This window comes from Ciconia boyciana, chromosome 16 (assembly GCF_034638445.1).
Source record: "Ciconia boyciana chromosome 16, ASM3463844v1, whole genome shotgun sequence".
Classification (NCBI taxonomy): domain Eukaryota; kingdom Metazoa; phylum Chordata; class Aves; order Ciconiiformes; family Ciconiidae; genus Ciconia; species Ciconia boyciana.
Window position 1 is genome coordinate 4,366,074 of NC_132949.1, and position 21,427 is coordinate 4,387,500.

At 38.9% G+C, this 21,427-nt stretch overlaps 1 protein-coding gene across 5 annotated transcripts; it reads right to left on the bottom strand.

Annotated features, from left to right (window-relative positions):
* Window positions 1-1,699: 1,699 nt before the first annotated feature.
* Window positions 1,700-19,701, bottom strand: CEP95 (centrosomal protein 95). 5 transcript variants are annotated; one of them, XM_072881627.1, is made up of 22 exons: window positions 19,620-19,701; window positions 17,945-18,073; window positions 16,836-16,943; window positions 15,815-15,925; window positions 14,425-14,533; window positions 13,834-13,943; window positions 12,922-13,056; window positions 11,850-12,064; window positions 11,366-11,435; window positions 10,662-10,762; window positions 9,308-9,426; window positions 8,863-8,992; window positions 8,556-8,670; window positions 7,551-7,729; window positions 7,180-7,272; window positions 6,123-6,273; window positions 4,805-4,965; window positions 4,212-4,286; window positions 3,546-3,698; window positions 2,313-2,459; window positions 2,145-2,216; window positions 1,700-2,074 (listed from the first exon to the last, which is right to left on the bottom strand). In XM_072881627.1, exons 1-22 carry the CDS (start codon window positions 19,639-19,641, stop codon window positions 1,898-1,900), a joined length of 2,682 nt encoding a protein of 893 aa, XP_072737728.1. In that variant the 5' UTR covers window positions 19,642-19,701; the 3' UTR covers window positions 1,700-1,897. The 5 variants fall into 5 exon arrangements, with proteins under 5 accessions (XP_072737728.1, XP_072737729.1, XP_072737727.1 ...); XM_072881628.1 differs by having other exon boundaries at window positions 3,546-3,668; window positions 8,863-8,995; XM_072881626.1 differs by having other exon boundaries at window positions 8,863-8,995.
* Window positions 19,702-21,427: the final 1,726 nt, after the last annotated feature.

A 21,427-nucleotide genomic window follows, 5' to 3' on the forward strand; every position in this document is an offset into this window, starting at 1 on the left:
GGTCTTTCTGTTGGCTTTCTTGTAATGGTGTACACATCTTGGCAAGGTCTTTATCTCAGCATTGGTGAATGGATGTCTCCTCTCAAAATTCAGCAAAGCCAAAACATCTTCCTTAAGGGAAGAAAAAAGGTAAATAAATTTGGTAAATACTTGTTAAATTTGATCAACTTAGCTGGTAGATATTGTCCCTTAGATAAAGACTTTGAATTAGCCTGGCTTATAGCAGCTCCCTGGAAATGGTTGTTAAGAAAGTCAGGGTGTGGGTTTCTGGGTTGGTGGAGGGTTTTTCTTGTGTGTTTTTCTGGGTTTTGGGTTTTTTTAATCTGTAAAGGAAGCATCTCCCGCCACTGGGGGCTTTTTTTCTGCTTACTCTCTTTTCTTTTTCCTTCACAATGCATGAGTCTTAATTCACTGAGTGTGGTGTCAGTTCCATAACAGACACCATCTCATGGCAAGCTTTAAATATTGTATATACAATGCAATTAATTCCAGTATGTTTATATCACTTCTCACACATGCAATTTTAAGCAAGAATGCTTCTACTAGACCCCGATTAAAATGACACTTTAGTTCATCCTCATTACCAAGATAAACTATTTAAAAATGGCAATTTTGTCAAGCAGAGAATACCTCAGTAATGGGCTTCACTAATTATCAGCTTCATTTTATGTAATTTGTTCTCAGTTTAAGTATTCATCCCTCTGTTTGCATCTCACAGGGCCCATAATGCATGGCTGCTGAAACTTGAATTTTCTACTAAACAATGTATTGGTTATAGCACATGATTCTACAAATATAGGTGCCTACTGTCAGCTCCTACTCTGCCTAGAAGTAAGGTAAAAGCTGATTGATGGAATTTTTAATCACTATTTACTCTAGCTGCACACTGACAGAATGAGAACTAATCTGCTTCTCCCTAAAAAAATTAAACAGGGTACTAAATACAAGTACCTTGCAAAACTTTTGTCCAAATAATCCACTTCTAAGAGCAAACATAGTGAACTAAAGTTGTTATTGCTTGTCCATTTGTGTATAGCATTACTATGACTCCCTTTTGAAATAGATCAATTGAAACAAAACTTTGCTTGTTTACATGTGGGCTTATGTAGTTTTGAAAACCCTGTGTGAAATCCCTACAGAGCATACACCTCTTAGTATACCCCTGTTGAAAATAATTAGAAATGCTGTCCACAGGTCCTTCTCAGGTTTCAGTTCTTGCAGAAGCTTATATTTTACTGCTTTAGAAGAATTTTCATTGTTTTCTATTTCAAACTTTTTCCAATATAGTTGTAGTATAGGAAGTAGTACTTTATATGCTTTGCCATTACCAAGCACCAAAACTGCAAACGTAGTATTGTGTAGAATAAGTAGCCCTCCCTTGCTTAATATATTAAAATTACTGATTTTTATGTCAGGTTTATTGCAGGTACTCTCTAACTTGTCCTTCCAAAGGAAACTTGAACCACTCATGTTCTTTTAAAGATCTGCTTGTTCTTTGCGAGCTTTCTACTCCAGCAATTTCTGCCTAATAGTGTTAGTGTGGCTCTTCAACCCCAGCAATAAGCACCAGCAGAGGTGCAGAGGAGGGAGGCTTAGCATTCAACTGTTCCACTAAGATAACTCCCCTAAAGCACGCTGACTTCATCCCACTTCCTTTGTGTGGAGCTCAACATTTGACCTTCTTAGCAAGGCTGAGAAAGTAATTTAAAAACTTTATTCATGATCATAAAAGTACTGTAGACATCCCAGATACCAGCAGCTACACCTCTGACATGTCAAAGTGACAGACCAGATATTTTAGACAAAAACAGCCACACCCCATCTTCCTGTTGCAGCAGCTCTCAAAGATTTTCATCATCTTAGCCAGTGAGAACTGCAGCGATATTTACCATAAGTCTTACAAGAAACGGCTTTTGCTATACTGAAAGGAAGCCATCTGAAGTCTAGATTTCAGTCTGTCTGCTTCTAGTTCTTGAAAAAAGGTGTCATCATCACTTTGCATTATTGCTGCTTGCAGTTGCTGTATTTCCTTTTCCATCCTTGATCTCAATTCTCTTTTTGTTTTCTGTAACATCTAAAGAAAACAGAGACGTTAGCTACAGCACATAAAAAGAAGACATTTACACAAAATTAAAAATACTTACTTGTGCTTGTGCTTTTTCTCTGGTCTGCATTTCTTGGCGTTCTTGAGATAAAGCTGCTGCTAACATGGAAAACTAAGCATAACACGTGTTTGAGTTGAACCAATTAAAGAAAGGAAAGACTTCTAGTGTAAAAAATACTAACTGTCCTTGATGCAGATTAAGCTTTACCTGATCTTTGTAATAGTTCTCCATAGACTCCAACTCATTTTGATGCTCTCTCCTTTGCTCAGCACGCTTCTCTTGAGCATACGCTCTCAGGTCCTTCAGTCTTTGCTTCTGAATTTCTAAGCCTTCTTCAAATAAGTTTTTAAATATCTGCCAGCATTTAGAAAAAGCAAACCTGAAACTTTCCCAGCAACTTTTAAGTATGCATTTACATTTTTCAGCTGCTTTATCTCCTGATGGAAGGGTGATCACATGAAGATAGGTCATTGCCCATGAAAAAGTATGCAGTTGTGTATCTAGTAATGGTGGTAGAGAATACAGCTGAGCTGTATGTGTATTACATTTAGCTGAAATTCTGATAGATGAAATAAGTTTTTCATATGACTAAGAAAGGGGCTAGAACAGCAAACATACATTACATTTTTAAAATCACTTCAGACAACCTGGCAATGCAAGCCAGCATCTTTGAACATGTTACAGCCCACCCTGCTGTAAATTCTGTCATCTAACTTCAGGACCTTCATCCAGACTGCCAATAGCAGGAAATCCAGCCTGCACTCAGGCTTTCCATTTATACAAAAGAACACTTACCAGCTACAGTGCTGTGCAGCTTGCAGCAAACAGTTCTCAAATCACTAATAGTGGATTATGCACTAAACTTCTAGTCTTTTATTATAAAAGGTGAGAATTGTGTATCTGCTCTTGCAAAGGGTAGTAACTCTACTTGCCTTCCTTAGCTCTGATGTCCAGCCCTAATTAGAGATCATATCTGTCAAAAAGTCCACTTTGTTTAACAAACATAACTGAATAACAAAGCTGTCTTTTTGATCAGTTTCCATAACTGAAGATTTAGATTGTTTTCTTTGGATAGTAACTATAGGAACAACTTCTTAATCCTACTGTTTCTGAAAACTCATTTCCCCAATTCCTCATGTTACCAGCTCTGTTTTTCCATACTGATACTTCACCCTTTCTCTCCTTCTCTTAACCCCATAACACATCCTTTCTTGTTTTACAGTGGTTTGCCCTGAACTGTATCAGCACTTCCAAAGAAGGAACCTTTTCATCTGTGGCCTTGACTGACCAACCATTTAACCCTGGCTCCTATGCTCTGTTCATGTAACTTGCTCTGTCTCCTTGTACCATTATTTGAACTACCAGACTATGGGTCCTCAGCACTGGGGTCCAAACAAAAAAAGAATTCCACACTTGCAGAGCAAGACATGTTGTACTTACCCTTTCTTCCCGTGTCCTAGCCCGCATCATCTTGGCACGCAACTGAACCCAGTAATCTTCATAATATTTCCTGGCTCGAGCAATTTGCTGGCGTTTCTCTCTCACTTTATTCTGAGCCCATTTCTGTCGGCAGATACGTTGCTTAAATTCTTGCTAAATGGAGAACAGTAGCTGTAAGACCACCAGGCTTCCAACAGATATTGCTGCAGGCAACGCTTTGTTAATCATTGCTAAATAAATAGCGTCCTTTACTAAGGACCTTCTCCCTACCCTAATTTTACACTGCATTTATGGTTTAAAGCTTTAGTCACCACTGATTTAGCAAAGTGGTGCCATCAAGAGCACTATAATTAAGGAGTCAGCATTGCCATGGCAGCTGGTGTTTTTACCAGCAACACCAGGAGCCTGAAGTTTCTCCGCCTTGCACACGCTTAGAATTTGTTTGCACTTTTAAAGCAACAGTGCAGTGTAATAATAATATTCTACTCCCATGACCTCAGTAGCCACACAGCAAACAGATTATATGGTATTCACTACTCAGCTACTCAAGAGACATAAAATTGTCTTAAGACAAAAAGCCACTTTCATGGACTGGGGAATATGCATTCTAGCTAGCTCAACATGACACTTTTATATTATGTAACAAATACCCTCCAAAGAACATACCAGTCTCTTGTTATGGTCTTGATCTTTTTTGATAATTGCAGCAAGAAGCTCATGCTTCTTCAGGGCTTGTTGAACCTGGAAGTTTAAAAAAAGCTAATTACTTCCATCATTCTGCAGGACAGGCAGTTGTGTGTAGGAGTTTTAAACATTGCCCCTCTACTATGTTTTGGTTTTTATGTTGAGAGTTACCATGCTTAAGTTAATCAACTTTTGTATCTCATAACTAACTTTTAAACTAAAAGACTGTTCAGAACTAGCACTTGAACCTACAAAATGCTTTTAAAAAAGCAATAGCAATCCTAGGCAGTACTAGATAAACTAGTATAAAAAATGAACATTATATTCAAGTGGCTGATAAAAAGTTGGACCCACATGTCTAGATTTGTACATCCCTATTTAACTAACCAAGCTCAGCTATACATCCTTTCATATTATGCTTAGGTAGGATGCACATGTACCCTATCTATGCTGCATACAAGTCAGGATGACTTTATTATGATCTTTATTATGCAATACAAACTGATGACTGCTAACTATTATGTCAGAGGTACTATCCCTGTTGATACTTAAAAGGTAAGAATAAGAATGCTCACTTCATTTTGGAGTTTTGGTCTAGTTCTGCCAGAAGCTGCCTTAAGTTGTTGAGTATGTGCAAGCTGCTGCTGCCACATTTTATTCATAGTATGGTGGGAAATATGCAGGTGGGGAAACTCTTCCAGTAGTTGAAATAGGAGGTCATCATCTCTTACTTTCACTACAAGGTAAAGACAGATGTAAGCAATAAATTCCTGTAGAATACATTTAGTGATAAATTCTTCCAGTGTCAGCCTAAGTTATGAAATACTTTAGATTGAACACTATATACAACAACCATGCTGTTGTTATGATGTCAAGCTAAACCCAGCAGGACATAACATCACTCTGTCACTACAGCAGCAGAGAAAGTAATACTAGGTTTTTGTTGTTTTGCGGTTGGCTTTTTTTTTTCCTGCTGAAGAGTTGCTTTTATAGCTCAGGCATTATTTCCCTCCCACCACCACATTCAATTAAGACAGGTATCCCCTTTTCTTCAAATGGATCTGACCATCACTAATCAGTAATTTCTTTATCTGTCTCTCACTGGCTGCAGCAACTTAAAATAATGCTAATACAGCAGTATTAGTGACAGATCCAGGACAAGTCAACAGGTGGAAAATAAATTGGTTTGCAACCCACTTATTCCCATTACATCTTTCTGGCAGGAAAAGATGACGGGGAAATGAAACAGATAGGTATTAACCAAGTATATGCCCTTTAAACACTGAAAAAAGTAAGGCAGTGTACCTGAGCAACATTCAGATATGTAGGGGAATTATACCATGATCTTATACATAAGCATGCACAATGCCGTTTACCAAAACTGAGCCTGTGATGTGCATGTTGGCTGTTCTTGGAGCACCGCTTACTCAGCAAAACCAGTGGCAATGTTAACACCACCATAGCAGAGTCTTGAAAGGAAGATGATAGCAACTGACAGATTCTGCTCTATTACCTGTACATGGCTCAGCACCAGCCCACTCCAGCTAAAGGCCCAATTTTAAATCTGATATATATTTGGAGGAAAAAAAAATACTGAGCTCAGACTATAGTAGAGCAAGCATAGGAGTAGCAGTAATGGAAACAAGCTTGAAAATAATCCAAGGGATTTTAAGAAGGTAGCAAATGGGTCACAGTTTTGATTGTGCATTGGTGGTTTACATTTACTTAAAGCATTATCTTCCCTAACAAAAATCCAGACATATAGAGGTCATAAGAAGGGGAAAATGCTACAGCTGACTGGTATATGTTGGACTGATGCCTTTATTCTTGGAGTTCAACACATGCTTTCAAAAGATGCCAGTTTTCCACCAAGTATAGTTTTGCAGTTCTTACTTGGAGCTGCTTTCTTTGGCTTCACAGTCCCTCGTTTTGGAATCCACTGGCTGTATTTGGGATTCCGAGGTGTGGTTTTTCTAGAATAAACTTTCACTGGCTGAGGCATTTTTGGAGGTTCTTTAAAGATGTTTTCTTTGTATTCTTGTTCCTTAGGAGCAGATGTAAAACAGATGGAGAACAGGTATGAGAAGGGAAAGACTGACAGATCACATAGTTTGGATATCAGAACTTAAATGTCTTTGAAACTTTAGAATGAGAATTTGGACATATTGAATTGGATTCTCCAGAAGGCCAGAATTTACCAAATGCAGGTCAGGGTTCAAATAAAGGTTAAATCTCACTGTTGCATAACCTCAGCTCTTTTGCAGCACTTAACACTACTGCAGCAGCCTATGGACTGCTTCTGCAACAGTGGTGAAAAGGGCCAGTGCAGCCTACATTGTTATGACATTGGTATGACAGCTTTTCAGCTTAGGTTCTTTGCTGTTCCAGTAGCATGTAAGAAAGTAGCAAAAACCCCTTTGCCATATTCATAACATTAGAGAATCATCCTTGCACAAACCTAACTTTTAGAGTAGTTAAAAAAGACTTTGACAATATTAAGCAGATTGCCTACAGTGTACAGGGGCTCCAACCTTACTAACCTAGCTGTTGGGGATGTGTGTGTGAAGAAGTGCCCATCTGTGGAAAAGTTTAAGCCAGTCTATGGAAGCTATCTACTTGCTCAGTTAGCTTTAATTCTTTAAATCTGAGTGTCTTGAAGTTACCACTTCATGTGAAAAGCACGGTGGTTAAGTTACCCATTAGAACAGGTATTATTCTTAATACATAGAAGTGGTGAAACTTCTAAAACTACTTGTCCCTTGGTTCTTCCTATCTCAGGAAAAGCTGTCCTGTTCACTAGTTTAGTAGTATACAGTGCTGCAACTATGACACTGGAAGTCAAGGAGTTTTTGTACCCAAAAGACACATCCAGTGTCTGGACAGATTATCTAGACAAATTTAAAACAAAAAACAAAAACACAACCAACAATCACCATAGTGCATCACATACCATTTCCTTGATGACTTCTCTGAGCTTGGAAAGTCTAAACCTCTCCCTAGCTTCATAAATTCTTAGTTCATCTTCATAAGCTTTAGCGACCTTCTAGAAAATAAAAATAAGAGGACTTTTCAGAGAAAATAATCAGTCCATATGACCACCTCATTAACTTGTTCAGTGTATGGGTCAAAGTAGCTTCTTCCACTTTAAACTCTGTTTTTGCAAAATCTGGGGTTTAAGTCTTTTCCTCAGCAATCTACAGATATAACAGTACAAAATTACTAAAGTAGGCCAGATGTCCTCATTAAGTAAGAACATTCAGTTTTAATGCTTTTAGTATAACTGTTGGTAAGAATGATCAATAGGTCTAACCTAGAAATTACCTTTGCTTTTTTTGTTCTTTCACCCCTTTCTTTTTGCAACTGGCTGTGTATTTTCCTTATTTGGCCTGTTCCATTACTGCAAAGTTTATCTTCCAACTCAGAAAAGAGCTGATGCTGAGATGAGGGCGAGGATGGAGAAAGGGATCGTGGCCTGCTTGGGTACCTTAGATGTGGTGTGTCTATAAGAAAAGGTGATTCATTGAGTATCTAACTTGAAACAAAAAAAAACCCTCCAGCCAAACCTACAGAAAAAAAGCCCCCAAAACCCCACACAGCATAAGAGTCCAAAAGTTTAGCACAAATTAAGTCATAAAAAGCTAAAGCCTTTGCCTTTAGAATTATCCCTGCCCCAAATCACAAATTTTGGGGCTTATATAATAGCAAAGGTGCCAGGAGACATTCAAGATGTGAAAGGAAAAAGCAGTAAAGACAACTGAAGGTAGCTCAAGGTGAGAGACTGTCTGTATGCCAGGGTCACACAGAGCTCCATCTTGCAATATAATGGTGTGCATGTGAATTAGATCAAGCTATATGATAGTTCTACAGCCTGATGTACATATAGGGTGGTTATTTAATCATACTGCCACCAACACACACACTGCACAATATGTTTGTAAGATACCTAGATGTACATGCTGTGTTTGGCACAGAAGAATCTGCAGTGAAGTGTATTGTGAATAGGCCTTCATTTTAGAGTCAGAGTCCTATCAGTAAGCTTGTATTCTGTCCCTCCCCCCACCTTCTGTACATTTTTTTTACTGCAGCCATATTTGCCTTGTATTTTTAGTAAAGTTTTACCATAGCTATTTAAGTGTTAAATGGGAACTTAATTGTAATTGTTACTATTGCTCAGGCTTGGATCTGAGACAAAATATAAGTGAACTAACAATACAAAACTTAGTAACTAACTAGGAGTAGTTCAGTGTACCAGCTCTACATGAGAAGGATTTTTTTTTTTTTACTTTCCTTTCCATCCTAATACTTAAGTGGCATAAGAATTGTTACCTCGTACAGCTTTCCTTCGGCGATAATCCATGACGCTGTCACTGTGCTGAGACAGGTTGTCTTCATCTGTCAACTCTTCTTCTCCGGTGTGCCCACCCAAAGCTCTCTTTAACATCTATTGGATAGATTTTGGGGGGTGGGGGTGGGGTGTCAGGTTCAATAGTTCTTTCAAAATTTAGAGCTGTCTAAAGTCAGGTGTTAGTTGCAGATTTCCTTTTCATCAATATGAAATTTATATTCTGGTTCTGCCCACTATCATTACTAAGGCTAGCTTGCTCAGATACAACAAAGAATAGATTTCACTTACTAAATCTAGTGTATTTAACCCACGAGAGAGTTTTTCTGACACTTTATGAAGCTCTTGCTCAGATAGGTTTTCCTTTGTTGTTCTGTGGGAAAGAGACTCTTCAAGTGAATCTGTGGTAGAATTTTCATATCTGCTAAAACAGAAAACAGACAGATTTCATTTCTAGCCTAAAAACTTGAAGATAAGCATTACCTCATACAATTCCAGTTCACTTTTTGCATGAGCACATTTTTATAGGATTAAGTAGAAGCTGAATTGTGTAAATGCCTATATTTAAGAAAATGCATGTATGTCAGGAGAAACAGGAAATCTTTCTGTTAAAATTAATCTTTCACTGTCATGCAGCCAAGGAGGAAGATATCTTATTTTAAGGGGAGGGTCAGGGCTGGGTGGCCATGTATATGGAAGTGCTAGTTTGGCTCAGTACCAAAAAAACTGAACTTGCCTTTTCTTTCTAGGCAGATATCTAGATTCAGGTCTTGGAGTTTGTGTTACTTGTTCAGCATGTAGTGAGAGTTTTTGGTGTAAAGAGGAAGCAGATGAATTCCCATATACCCAGGGAACCTAGGAAAATGAGTAAGCATAAATTAAGATTTTATTAAGATCTTCACAGTAAAGCTCAGAAATACCATAGATCATGTGAGTAGAGAGATCCTACAACAGCTTTTATAGGAGAACCATCTCAAACCCTATGATTTTTTTATATATATAAAAAAGTAGTTATATGTCCAGGCCCCTGACTGAAGATAGTGTGCTTTAGAGAATTAGATGTTTAAAGAAACAGACTAGCAAAAATATAGAAAAGCAGTTCAAGGATCATCTACAGCTAAACCACTGAATCAGAAGAACAAGGTCTAAGTTAAGTTATATGAGTATCCCTACATACTACCTCATGAGCCTGGGACTAATGCCAAGTAATGCAAGTAAGCTGAACCTCACCGAGTATAGACTAAGCTGCAATTCACAGCAAACTAAAATAAAACATTTCTGTCCTTGTGCCATTTAGTAACACTGATTTAGTACTGCCTGGTAACTTATCTGTTCGAACTGGAGTAATTTGGGGTTGGCATGCATATACTTGCAAATACACCAATGGAAAATGAGTTTTAAAGAGAGACAATGTTTTAAACAGACAATGTAGAAGTAAAGGCTGTTGAAACTATTGGAACAAATGAAGTCTGTGAGTACCTCTTGTGGTTGCAGAAGGCAAAAAAAGTGTTTTCCAGAGAAAGGAACTTCCTATGCAGACATGTTTCTACAAGTATAGAATGGCATCTGCTGATCAATTTGTGGGTTTTGCATTATTCAGTTTTTGGAAAGCAAAGGACAATGCAAAGAAATAAAATGAAAGAATATAGCCAGGCAGTTCAGTGATCTTTAGGAAGGGAGCAAAATCTAAATTTTATTGGAGTCTGAACAACCACAGAAAACCAAAATTCTTACTAGTTTAGAATACTGATACACTTCAGAGAAAGGACGTGACTGTAGTCTTGTGATTTATATATCTTTGATTAAAACCAATATAACTAGTAACTGGTTGGTTGTGATAAATTAGAACGCTATAGGCACTGGCACTTATAATTCTTGGAGCAAACACCTCCAGAAAGAACTGATGTGACTTACAAACTGTACATAGTCGTAGTCTAACAACATTGCATCACTTATGTATATTGAATAAAGCAAGCCAAAAACAGGTTTAAAAAAAAGCCCGGAAGTGCCACAAGGTATCAGGAGAATTAAGTGGAAATCCAAAAATATTGACTAAACTTCCACAAATAAGGTAAAGATGCAACATCTACCTTTGCCACATTGTCCACAGCATCATTTGATACCACCTTGTCTCCCACTCCAGCAGATGACAGGTAAGTGTTAGTTGATGGTACAGACTGCACTGTGCCTACTAATGTGGGGAACAAGTGAAAAAAGATGTGATCCATGGCCTTTGGAATCAAATTATTCAAAGAGAACAGAATGACAAAGCAACTATGGTTACACAGTTTGACATTCATTTTGGTAATTTCTCAAGTTTTGAATGTTCAGTGTCATGGGAATGCTATGGAAACTAGAAAGGTAAGCAGTGTTTCCCAGGCAACAGAGAAAATAAGTACTGAAAACTAGCTTCTAAACCTTTTCTACAATAGCAGTCAAGGGCTTTTTCCTCGAGTTGAAACTGGCTTGTTTGGTCCATGTTTCTCTGCTTAGAATAAGCTCAGCCATGGGAGTTATCTGCTAGAAGAGATTTCTGTAGTATAGACGCATCTTAACTGGATTAACTAAGAAGAGTTGAACTGGGGACACAGATTATTTTTCTCCAGCACAGTGAACAGCTTAAAAGTAACCTATTTTTGTTTCTCTATAAAACAGAGATAGAAATATGAACTTATGGCTGAATTTAAAAAATGCACTAGTAGTTTCAAAACCATGTTTCTTGTAGTCCGAATAAAAATAAATGCAACATTTGACACTTAAGAGTTACACTATAGGAAGCAAAATTCTCTCTCACCAGGGATTTTCCTTGATGGAGGAAGCCTACCAGAAACATCTTCAGATTTTTGTGTAAGTGACTTTTCAAGCTGAAATAAAAAGCAACATGTTTTCTATAAATTCACAGGAGAGTGTTGACAGGAAGGTCATACATGAGGTTTGTCTGCATATGGAAATCAAGGCTGATTTTGTAGATTAATAAAAATACACTAATTATTTTGTTTACTATATTGTAAACTGTGTAGTTACATTGATTATGGGGATGTGTATGTACATGTATAAAATAAACACATCCCTCAGATTAACTTCCTCTCTGGATACTCAGTGAAGAATGAATCCACAATCCAAAATTCTTTGAACTGAAGATAAAAATTTGACTCATTCAGAAGTGTTCTTCAGAGACCAACTACTTCCATCCTGCAAGTATACTAGAAGGTTTCAAAATTAAAGCAGTGCTGATTACCTAAAAAATAAAAAAATTAAAAGGATAGGTTTTTACTTACAGTAGGAATTTTCACTCCTTCACTGTTAGCCAAAGTTGCTGACTGGCTGCCCAAGTTCTGATAATCTCTCCATCCAGGATAATAAGGTCTGGCTTCCGAAGGCTGAAATGGTGGTAGCAAAGGAATAGCTTGCTGTATAGGCTCCCCAAGTTTTGTAGCACTGGCACTCAAACTCTCTTTTTGAGGTTCAGTAGTATGAACAGACTCCATTAATCCTTAAGAGACAAATATGAAGAACTTAAAGTTCATATGTTATCTGTGAAAGCAGAATGTTAGTTTTGTATATTCTCCATACATATTAAATGTAAGTATCTAAATATCTAATATTAGCTGCCATCTTTGTTGGATTGTATAGAACAGTACTGTAACATTTTTATGCCTTACAATGTTTACTTTTTTTCTGTTTAGAGATACATACTGCAGCCCCTCCCTGTCTCACTACTTTTCTAAGAGCACCAAGTTTTTTTATGACTGTATATATGTATGTATATATATGAATATATATACATGAATATACTGCTCTCATACTGCATGGGTGTAGCTATGTGCATACACACCAAATAGCTTTCGATTTGCTGTTATTTTCCCCATAGTCATTTTAGATACATGCTGGGGAATACCTGCTCATGTGCAGGAATTCTAAGCAATGACAGAGCCATAGTCAGCAGAGGCCAGGGACAACTGGCGAAGATTGCTGACACTTATCAGAATGATTGACCCAATACACAATCTATCTGCAACTGTCCTTAAGAACAGGATGAAAGCCCCCATGATTTTGCATGCTAGGATCTTCCACAAGGAATTTTTACTTTTTGTATTTTGTTTATTGAACCACAAAAGGAAAAAACCTAGCTGAAGCTGAATCCTAGCTAAGCAGAAATACCCCAGATAATGGAGTTTGCATACTCTGGGACACTAAAATATAAAATTTCTGAAAAGAATTTATTTATTTCAAAATATAGCTAAAGCGTTTCCATCCATAACTAAGGTTCTCTTCTACACTACCTTAGTGCCCTACACCCCTTAGTCAAAATCAGGTACATTAGCTAGTGAGATGGTGATGAATACTCACCATCTTCCTTTTCCTTTACAATGGTCCTTTCAGTTTCAGAGGCCTGTTTCGGGAATTTTGCAATAGCTTCTGAGTTTTTAGATTCTTCCACCCCCTCGTCCTTTTCTGCTGGTAACAATTCAGGCAACTGGAATTCTAGAAGTGGTGTTTGAAAACGATTAAATTAAGAACTATAAAGCGTCTTGCTATGAACTGTTTAGATGGACAATTTTCATGTTTGGCATGTTATTAACTTGGTGTTAGCAATCCATACAATGATAAAAATAGGTCTGTTAAATTCCTACTTGTAATTCTATTCAATAAAAATGTCATAATTCGTAATATTTCTTTATGCCTCTACTTGGAGAGATTAATGACCAATAAGAATAGGAATATTCTTATAGGAAAACAGGAAATAGGAATGGACTGCATTTAAGTAGTCTTCACCTTATTTGTTCCAGAGCCCACCCATCATGTTTTTAAGTGGCCCACACTCCTAACAAGTCTTCTTTAAGAATGAACTTACTAGTCTGTTTACAGTCTTAAATAATACATTTTACACTGTAATAAATGAAATAAATTAAAGGCTTCAGAAATCTTTTATTCCATTGAACAAAATAAAATGCCTTTGTAGGGAGAACTGAATTAGAAGTCAAACAACAAACCTTTATTCAAATAATGTAGCACAGGAGTCATGAAAAACAGTGCCTGAAATACTTTAAGAAAACTACTTTTTAACTTCAGCAAGATCAACTACAGGTACGTTTGGTTATTGTGGGTTGAGTTTTTTTTTGGGGGGTGTGGGGTTTTTTGTAAAATAAGAGTTTAAACCAAAGTATTTGTCTGAAAGGAATAACTTCAAAAAAAAAAACAAAAAACCCCCTAGAAGTGTTACTACAGAGTAGTCTTAAAATTTTTCTCACCCAAACTCACCTTCCTCTCTCTTGGAAAATGAATGAGCAGTATCTCCAAGTCTAATTAATTCACTGGTAGATTCTGATCCATCTACATCACAAGATGGAACAAAAAATTCTGACTGGGACCTAAGAGGAACATCAAGCCGTAAAATATTTACTCTAAAAGTCTTTGCCCCTTCAGTCCACAAGATGGAGCTGCAGAAGAATGGCAACTCTGCTTCAGGTAGCTGGCTATTATAGCACAGGACATGAGACCAGCTTCTACAAAAACCAATGTAGAAGTCATGAAGATAAATTGAATGCAGTTTAACTCAAATACAATCATTTAAAACTGAGACAAAGTTTTCAACTTGTTTCATTCCACATGTAAAGTAAACTTAAAGGAAACAAAATGCCATCATCACTCTTCAAGAGCAAAAAAGTTCTGGATCTAACTTTAGCCCTCTCACTGCCCAACTAACAGAGAAAGTTACCTCACATTCCATTTGACATATGTAATCAGTATGTTTCCTACTTGTATACTATTAAAAACCTACTAGTTTCTCTACAGATACACAAAAAGATAGGCAATCACTATGTCAATGCAAATATTCAGAGTTGTTCTTACCCTTCAACTGATGAGAATATTGAAGGTTGCATAAGTTGACCAGCATTGCTTTCCAGCTGCTCTTGAGATGCAATTTGAATTTCATTATTGGATAGCACATTTGCCTCATCTGTTAATAATGAAGAGGCAATTATTTTCAGGAAAACTACTTCTACCTATTAACTAACAGGTATTATTGCCAATATCATCAAAACAGTTTAAGTATAATAAAACATTATAATGATGATATCTAAAATGATGACATGTAATGCCCCCCTTTGGGGGGGCAACTTTTACGGTAAGTTTTGCAAAGTGATACAACTGTCATATACCCTATTGTTTCAGTTACAAACAACCCCTTTCTTCTTCCTCAAAAGAATTAAATCCTCAAAAGAATTAAATCCTAGAAAATTGGAGCCACTAACACCTATTGGGTAGCAGCACTGGCAGCCTGAGAGAAGGGAAAAAGTAGGCACTAAAAATTGCTACTGCCCTCTTTCTGCCATTCACAGTGAAACAGGACAGGAGGCAATTGTCTCAGCCACCAAGTGCTCTCCCCTTTACTCACAGGTGCAACAGCCAGTGATGACAGTTCTTATCAGCTTTAAGATAGGAAGACCAGTACTCAGTCTGCAGTAACAATGATGCCTCTGAAGGGCTGAGTAGCTTCTCTTCCCCTGTTTAGCATTTTCCTCAAAATAGCCCCTGCTATGGATCCGCTCCCAAGACCCACTTCACAGGAAAGCTTCAGTCATCCCCCTATTTGTCTCCTAGTAAGTAAAAGCAACTTTTGCTCATTGTTCCACTTAAAGCCAACATTTCCCTCCCTGAATCCTAACCATAAATCATTTGACTTACAAGTTGAAAAGCAACATGCTAGCAGAGGATGAATTGTCTGGAGTAGGTTTCTGCCACAAGAATGAAGCAGAAATATCATGTTCTCCAATTCTTGCCTTTTAACAAGCTTTGGAGTAAATAAATTATCTATTTTATCATTGTTTTTGAAAGTAATGGATATAAATACTCAGTTTGGCCACTGAAATTTCCTCCCCCCGTGGTCAGTTTCAGTCTTTCTCCTCTTCTGCATTGTCAAGGTTATTTATAAGGCAAGATCACCACATAAATCTTTGCTACATTGGAAACACCTTGGGTATCCCAAAGCAAGGTTTCACAAAGCTTACATCTTCCAATGGATATCATTCCCTATAGCTGCTAGTGAGGAGAACAGCAAAGAAACAGTTTTTACCTATTATGGGAACTGTACTCCATCCATGAACACCAAGAACCATGGCCATGAGAACCTAAGCCCTTAGCAAGCTAACTTGATAGCCAACAAACAGAATAAGTAAGCTGTCCATAATATAGTAGTAGCAGAACATAATACCTTAAACTAGGGCATCTGTCTACTCACCTCCATTCTGAGAATATTCACTGACTTCTTCTGTGAGATACTCTAACAAACCATCAAATATTTCAAGGAGGTTTCTGATAGATTCCCCTTCTCCTTTCACAATGTTCTCACCTTAAGAGAAGGTACTGCCACATATTAATAATTAGTACTTCACAGAAGAAAAATTCTCAAAAGCAGGAGTTTTCTAGAGAAGAGTGCTTGGAAATTCTTGTGAAGGTGTCAGCTCAGAAGACAACTGGTCACGCATCTATGGCTACGTACATAAGCTTAAGGTATCTTAAAAGTTTCCTAAAGTTGCATATTTTCAGTTCGAATAAGTGAAAGTTTATTGATGCTATACCTGCTTCCAAAAAAAAAAACCATCAGGGATATTTTCAAGGATAGTTGGTATTTAATATTTTCTTATACATACTAGCTACCATATGAATCAAGTCTACAGACTGGCAGGCAGGATTACAAATACCAGCCATACTGTACAGGTACCAAACTAGAGAGATACTTCATATCAAGCAAGCAGTTTTCATTCTTTGCAGGCTGTTATGCAAGACTATACATATGAACACTCAATGAAAGCTATTACCTGTGTACAAAGGACAGACACAACATGGTTCAAGTCTTTACTCATCAACTTTTTAAAATTCAGTAACAAGTTTGAAATTCAGGGCTCATGTTTTAAAACCCAGTCTCCAAGCTTTAACTGTATACAGAAAAATACTGAGCCAGTAACAGACTTCAGGTAACACTTTAGCAGACAAATGAAGTATGATTGACTGTTAACTTTAACATTTCTTACATGTCTGTGTCATACAAGACAGCTCTTATTTATTCTCTCCTTGCTGTTTAAATTTATAACCTGATGTCCAAGGCAAGGGTTAAGTGTTTTGCTGACATTCACTACAGGAAAAAGACCTTCCATGTAAGTATGAAAGTATGCTTTATAACATATGGTTCTTATAAAATGTTCAAATTAAACCACACAGATAATCAGCTGGTGTTTGTCTACATTAAAATGAGTACTTACCAGTGATGTGTGACAAGCTGACCTGCAAATAGTCCAATGCCAGGGAATCTATTACTGCTTGTACATTATGTGCATCATCCTCTTGGCTTCTAGGAGTAGCTATGAAATCTATTTAAAATAAATAATAGGTTTTAGACTATCTAAATGGATAGCTTATTGCAGATCTTTTGACTAAACTACTTTAACTTTCACTTACAAGTTAGTACTTTTTCAATACCTTGTGTACTTAGTGAAAAGCCCAAATATTACATGGTTGTATGAAATCTTTTATAAATACTGAGTGCAAACTTAGAACACCCACTGGAAGATGTGAGGATTTTATCAGCTGAAGCATTAAATTCAAGAACAGAGACTACTAAAGTATTTTTCCTCCTTCACTCCCAGCACACACGTCTAGTTCAGATCATCAAACTGGAATTGCAGTTTGTCTTAAGGTTTCTGCTTCCCCTGTCAGCGACTAGATGGACTGCAATGTATTCTACTTAATTGGGAGCAACATTATTTTTAGTTCTGGGCTTATATTTAACAGGACTTCTACCACCAATAGCTGCCAGTTACCTCTTGCAGTTATCTTCTGCAAGTAGGAGTCTTGACACTTCCCAAACACAAAGTTCACCATAAAGCAAACAAATACATAATTGTATAGCCCTTGCTTATTGTTGTCACTGAAGTCAAATAGAGTTGGGTTAAGCCAGAGTTAAATCACAGCTTAGCTCTTAGCAGACTGTAAGTATTAAGCATTTTATGAGAACAGGCTTCAGTATTAACACTTCTTTAAGAGAAATGAGCCAATTCACACCTCTCAAAGGTATTGTGCTTATTGTGCTACTACAGCTTTCAAGGCCTAATTTACAATAGAAAAAGTTTTGCTGTAGCTATACTAGTGAATTCCCCTCATAGCTGCCATTCATAGCAGGCAAAAAAGAAGACAAAATTGGCCAATATTACTTAAATCTTCTTAAAGAAGGACAATCTTATGTGTTTGTATTTGGAAAGACACAAATACTTTAAAAACCCTACATCTGTAATGAGTTTTGCAAACTTAAATCTGTTCATTAGAAAATATCCAGAGACAAAAAAAAAGGAGGTTTAGAAATTATTATTCCCACCTGGTACTTTTTCTCCTAAGATTGACTCGTAAAGATGAACAAACACATCAGCACCACATTCTGAGAGATGCTTTATGTGCTGGTTTATGTGACAGCTCCTTAAAAGATCATTGGCAACATCAATCCAATCTATTAAGAAGTAAAACATATCAATGTCAGAACTGAAAGACACAGAAATAAAGACACAGTTAGTTACAGCGAAAGATGGAACCTGTTTAAGTGTTTTTGACTCCACCATATGTGGTCAATCCCAGTTATGCTACCCCAATGATCCAAAATATTGAACGTGTTGTATGCTTTCTGCTCCATGCGCTGTTTACTTCAGATGGAAACATGGACAGAGAGTGAGGAATGATACACGCCAGTATCTTGTTCAAGTACACAATCATAGCACGACTGGACTTGACAGCTGAAGGATGCTGAAGTACCACGGGCTGGGCAAATTACTTTTTTCCTTCCACATAATGGAAAGCAAATTTTGGTCTGGCCACATAGCCAGGAATTCCAAACCTTGAAGGACTTAACAAAATAAGCTTTGATACATCTTTTGCCAAGAATCAGAAGTGACACATACTTTTTTTGAAAATCATGAGGTCCTTTCTTACAAACCCAGTTTCTCTAATACTCTTGGGCAACGACAACACTTCTAATATAAGTGTTCTTCATGAAAGCTAAATTCAAGGACTACTTTTATTAGTTTGCTGTTTAGGGATTACAGGAATATGGAGCCGGTCCCACCAACTTCATGCTATGTTGAGCACAATGAGATGTGTGCATAAACATCCTGATTTTCCCAAAACTTTGAATCCTGAATTTAAAGTGCTTTGAAGTACATGTATCCTCTACAGTCTTCCTTGTCACCCAATTCAAATATCAACTTGGAAGAACAAAAGTCATCAACTCTGTTAGTCTGTGATCTCTTAAGGTTGGATTTTCCCCCTACATATTGCTTTTGCAAACAAAACAGTATTTTAACAAGTATTATAAAGGACTTTAAATTACTAGGGAAGGGGTAAGTCATCTTTGGAAGGAAAAAAAGTATACAGTTACTACAACAGAAACTAATTTGTACAGTTTTTACTCTTCTGTACACAGGGAGCATTACTTTTCCCTCACTCTACTCTTCACTCAGTTCTAGAAATCGCTTTACCCTAACATTTTAATAATTTCAGGTGCATGAAAGGTTAAAGTAGTATCTCCTACATTTCAGACTGATGTGTTTTAGAAAGCTTCAGTTAGTGTTCATCTCCCGATTTATCAATTTAAAAGTGTCACGGGGGTGGGGGGGCACAGAGAAGAGAGGGGAAGGGGAGGTTAACATAAAAAGCTTAAAAAGCCACAGCAGAAGAAAAAGACATCTTTAAGGAAAAGCACGTCTGAATGAAGTGGACGGCGTTAGCGATGCGAGCAGCAGGTGGATGACAAGGCAGAGTGGGGAGAAAAGGCAGCTCCCCACCTTGCCCCCCCACCCCTGCAGGGCACGAAGGCTGGCTGCTCCTCCGGGACTCGCACCCGCCCCACCGCGAGGCCCCGCAGGGCAGTGGGGACACGCCACGATCTACCCCAGCGGCGGGCAGCGCACGACAAGGCGTGGGGAGGCCACGAGGGAGAGCCGCCCGCGGTTCGGCGAGGGGCGATCTCCTCAATCCCCTCAGGAGCCCCCGGCCGCCCCTACCTCTCTCCTCCGCGCTGCCCATAGCGCGGCGCCTCACGCACCAACGGACGGCGAGACCGCCCCGCCCCGGGGAATTTAAATAGCCCCGGCGGCGTTCTCCGCGCTGATTGGGCAGGCTGCACTGGAAGGGGCGGGGCAGTCGCCAAGCATCCGCCGGCGGTACTATTGCGGCTTGCCGAAGAGCCGGTCGTCATGGAAACGAGGGGGGGCGGGAAGAGAGCCGGTGCCTCAAAGCCCTGCCGCAGCGCGGGTCACGTGGCCGTGGCCTTCCCCTCCTCCGCTTCCTGGTGCAGGCACCGCGCGTCTGTCACGTGACGGGCGCCCCTCGGTGCCGGCGCCGCAGCCCCCCCCCCCCCCCCCCCCGGGCTCGGATCAGCCGCGCCGTGAAGGCCTCGCCGGCCTCCGGCGGGGCCGGGCGCTCCCCCCGGCTTGTGTCGCCTCCCTTTGCCCACGACCCGGGCTCTGTGCGCTGAGCTCCCCTGGGCAGGACGGGGGGCTGGCTAGGCAGCGTTTCGGCTCCGGAGGGCAGTTGGCAGCGTAAAATGGCGGCGTGCTAAACCGCGGGCTGTAAGGCGGCGGTGGGGGTTTGCCTGGGGTGATTCCGCCTTCGTCACCCTGAAAGGCAGAAAGGTTGTTTGCATTTTCACGAGCAAAATTAGGTGGGGAAAGGGCTGGGCACTGGCGGGTGGGAGGAGCGGGGAAGGTTCTAGCACTTGACCTTGCAGGCCTGGTCTGGGGGTGTTGGCTGACAGGCGGAGAGGGTGTTCACGTTAACGCGGCTGTTGTGCAGATGGAGAGGTCGTTTTAAATTGGTCGGTGATGCAGGTTTGCCTGAGAAACGCGGGGTAATGTGAGGGCTTTTGTGCACGGTGGGAGTGTTAGAACCTTTATTAAAACCAAGATTTAGAAAGTTTTGTCTAGTGAAACTTAACTGTATTAGCTGCTAGCGTACAGGTTTTTGGAGATGCTGGATGGTGAAAATGTATTATCTTCCTTACTGAGCAACAGTATTCCATGCTCCTTAGGAATTCAGGAATTCCCATGTTGCATCAAGTCATGCAAAACTAGATGTAATGGTGCCCTTATCCTTAAACTCCTGGAGCACGACAGAAGCATCCCAGATCCCAATTAAGAACAATGACTGGCAGCAAGTAAACATCAGTGACAACGTTAGCTCTTAACAGTCTACGGATATAATTGGTACATATATAATCCAAACGCATGCATTGGTTGAATAAAAACAAAAGAGCTTTTGTGTATATAAGCAAACGCATATCAGCACTATCGAAATTAATACTAGAACATGGATTTCAGTTTGATACACACCCAGCTCTGCAAAGCGGCGTTGAATTGCTTCACGTACATTGGCTCAAACACGAGAACACAGGAAAATCAATGATGTTTAACTTAAAGGGGTGGAACACAAAGATGAAGTTTTTTTCAAAGAGGAAATCAAAAGGAATTACTTGCAGACTAAATGCATGCAGGCGAGACAGAGGCGAGGTTTTGTTTAGTCTTTTTGATTCTTTAAAACCTCAGCAAGGTTAAACAGCACAGTAACAGAAACCACTAAGTTATATGCGAACAACAAAAAAATCAAAATAATCTGTGTTAAGCTAAATGTAATAGGGAAGAAGAAGAAAAGATTGGACAATTTGCTATTAATTTTCACGGCCTTTGCAAAAACCTTTATCAGACTCCTCAGAAGCAGGAAGTCTATAGGGTTAGTCGGTAGAGAGCGGTAAAAGGAGTATTTTGGGAGAAAAGTCTTTTAACAAGCTGTTTTAAATCAGTAACTGATTTACTGA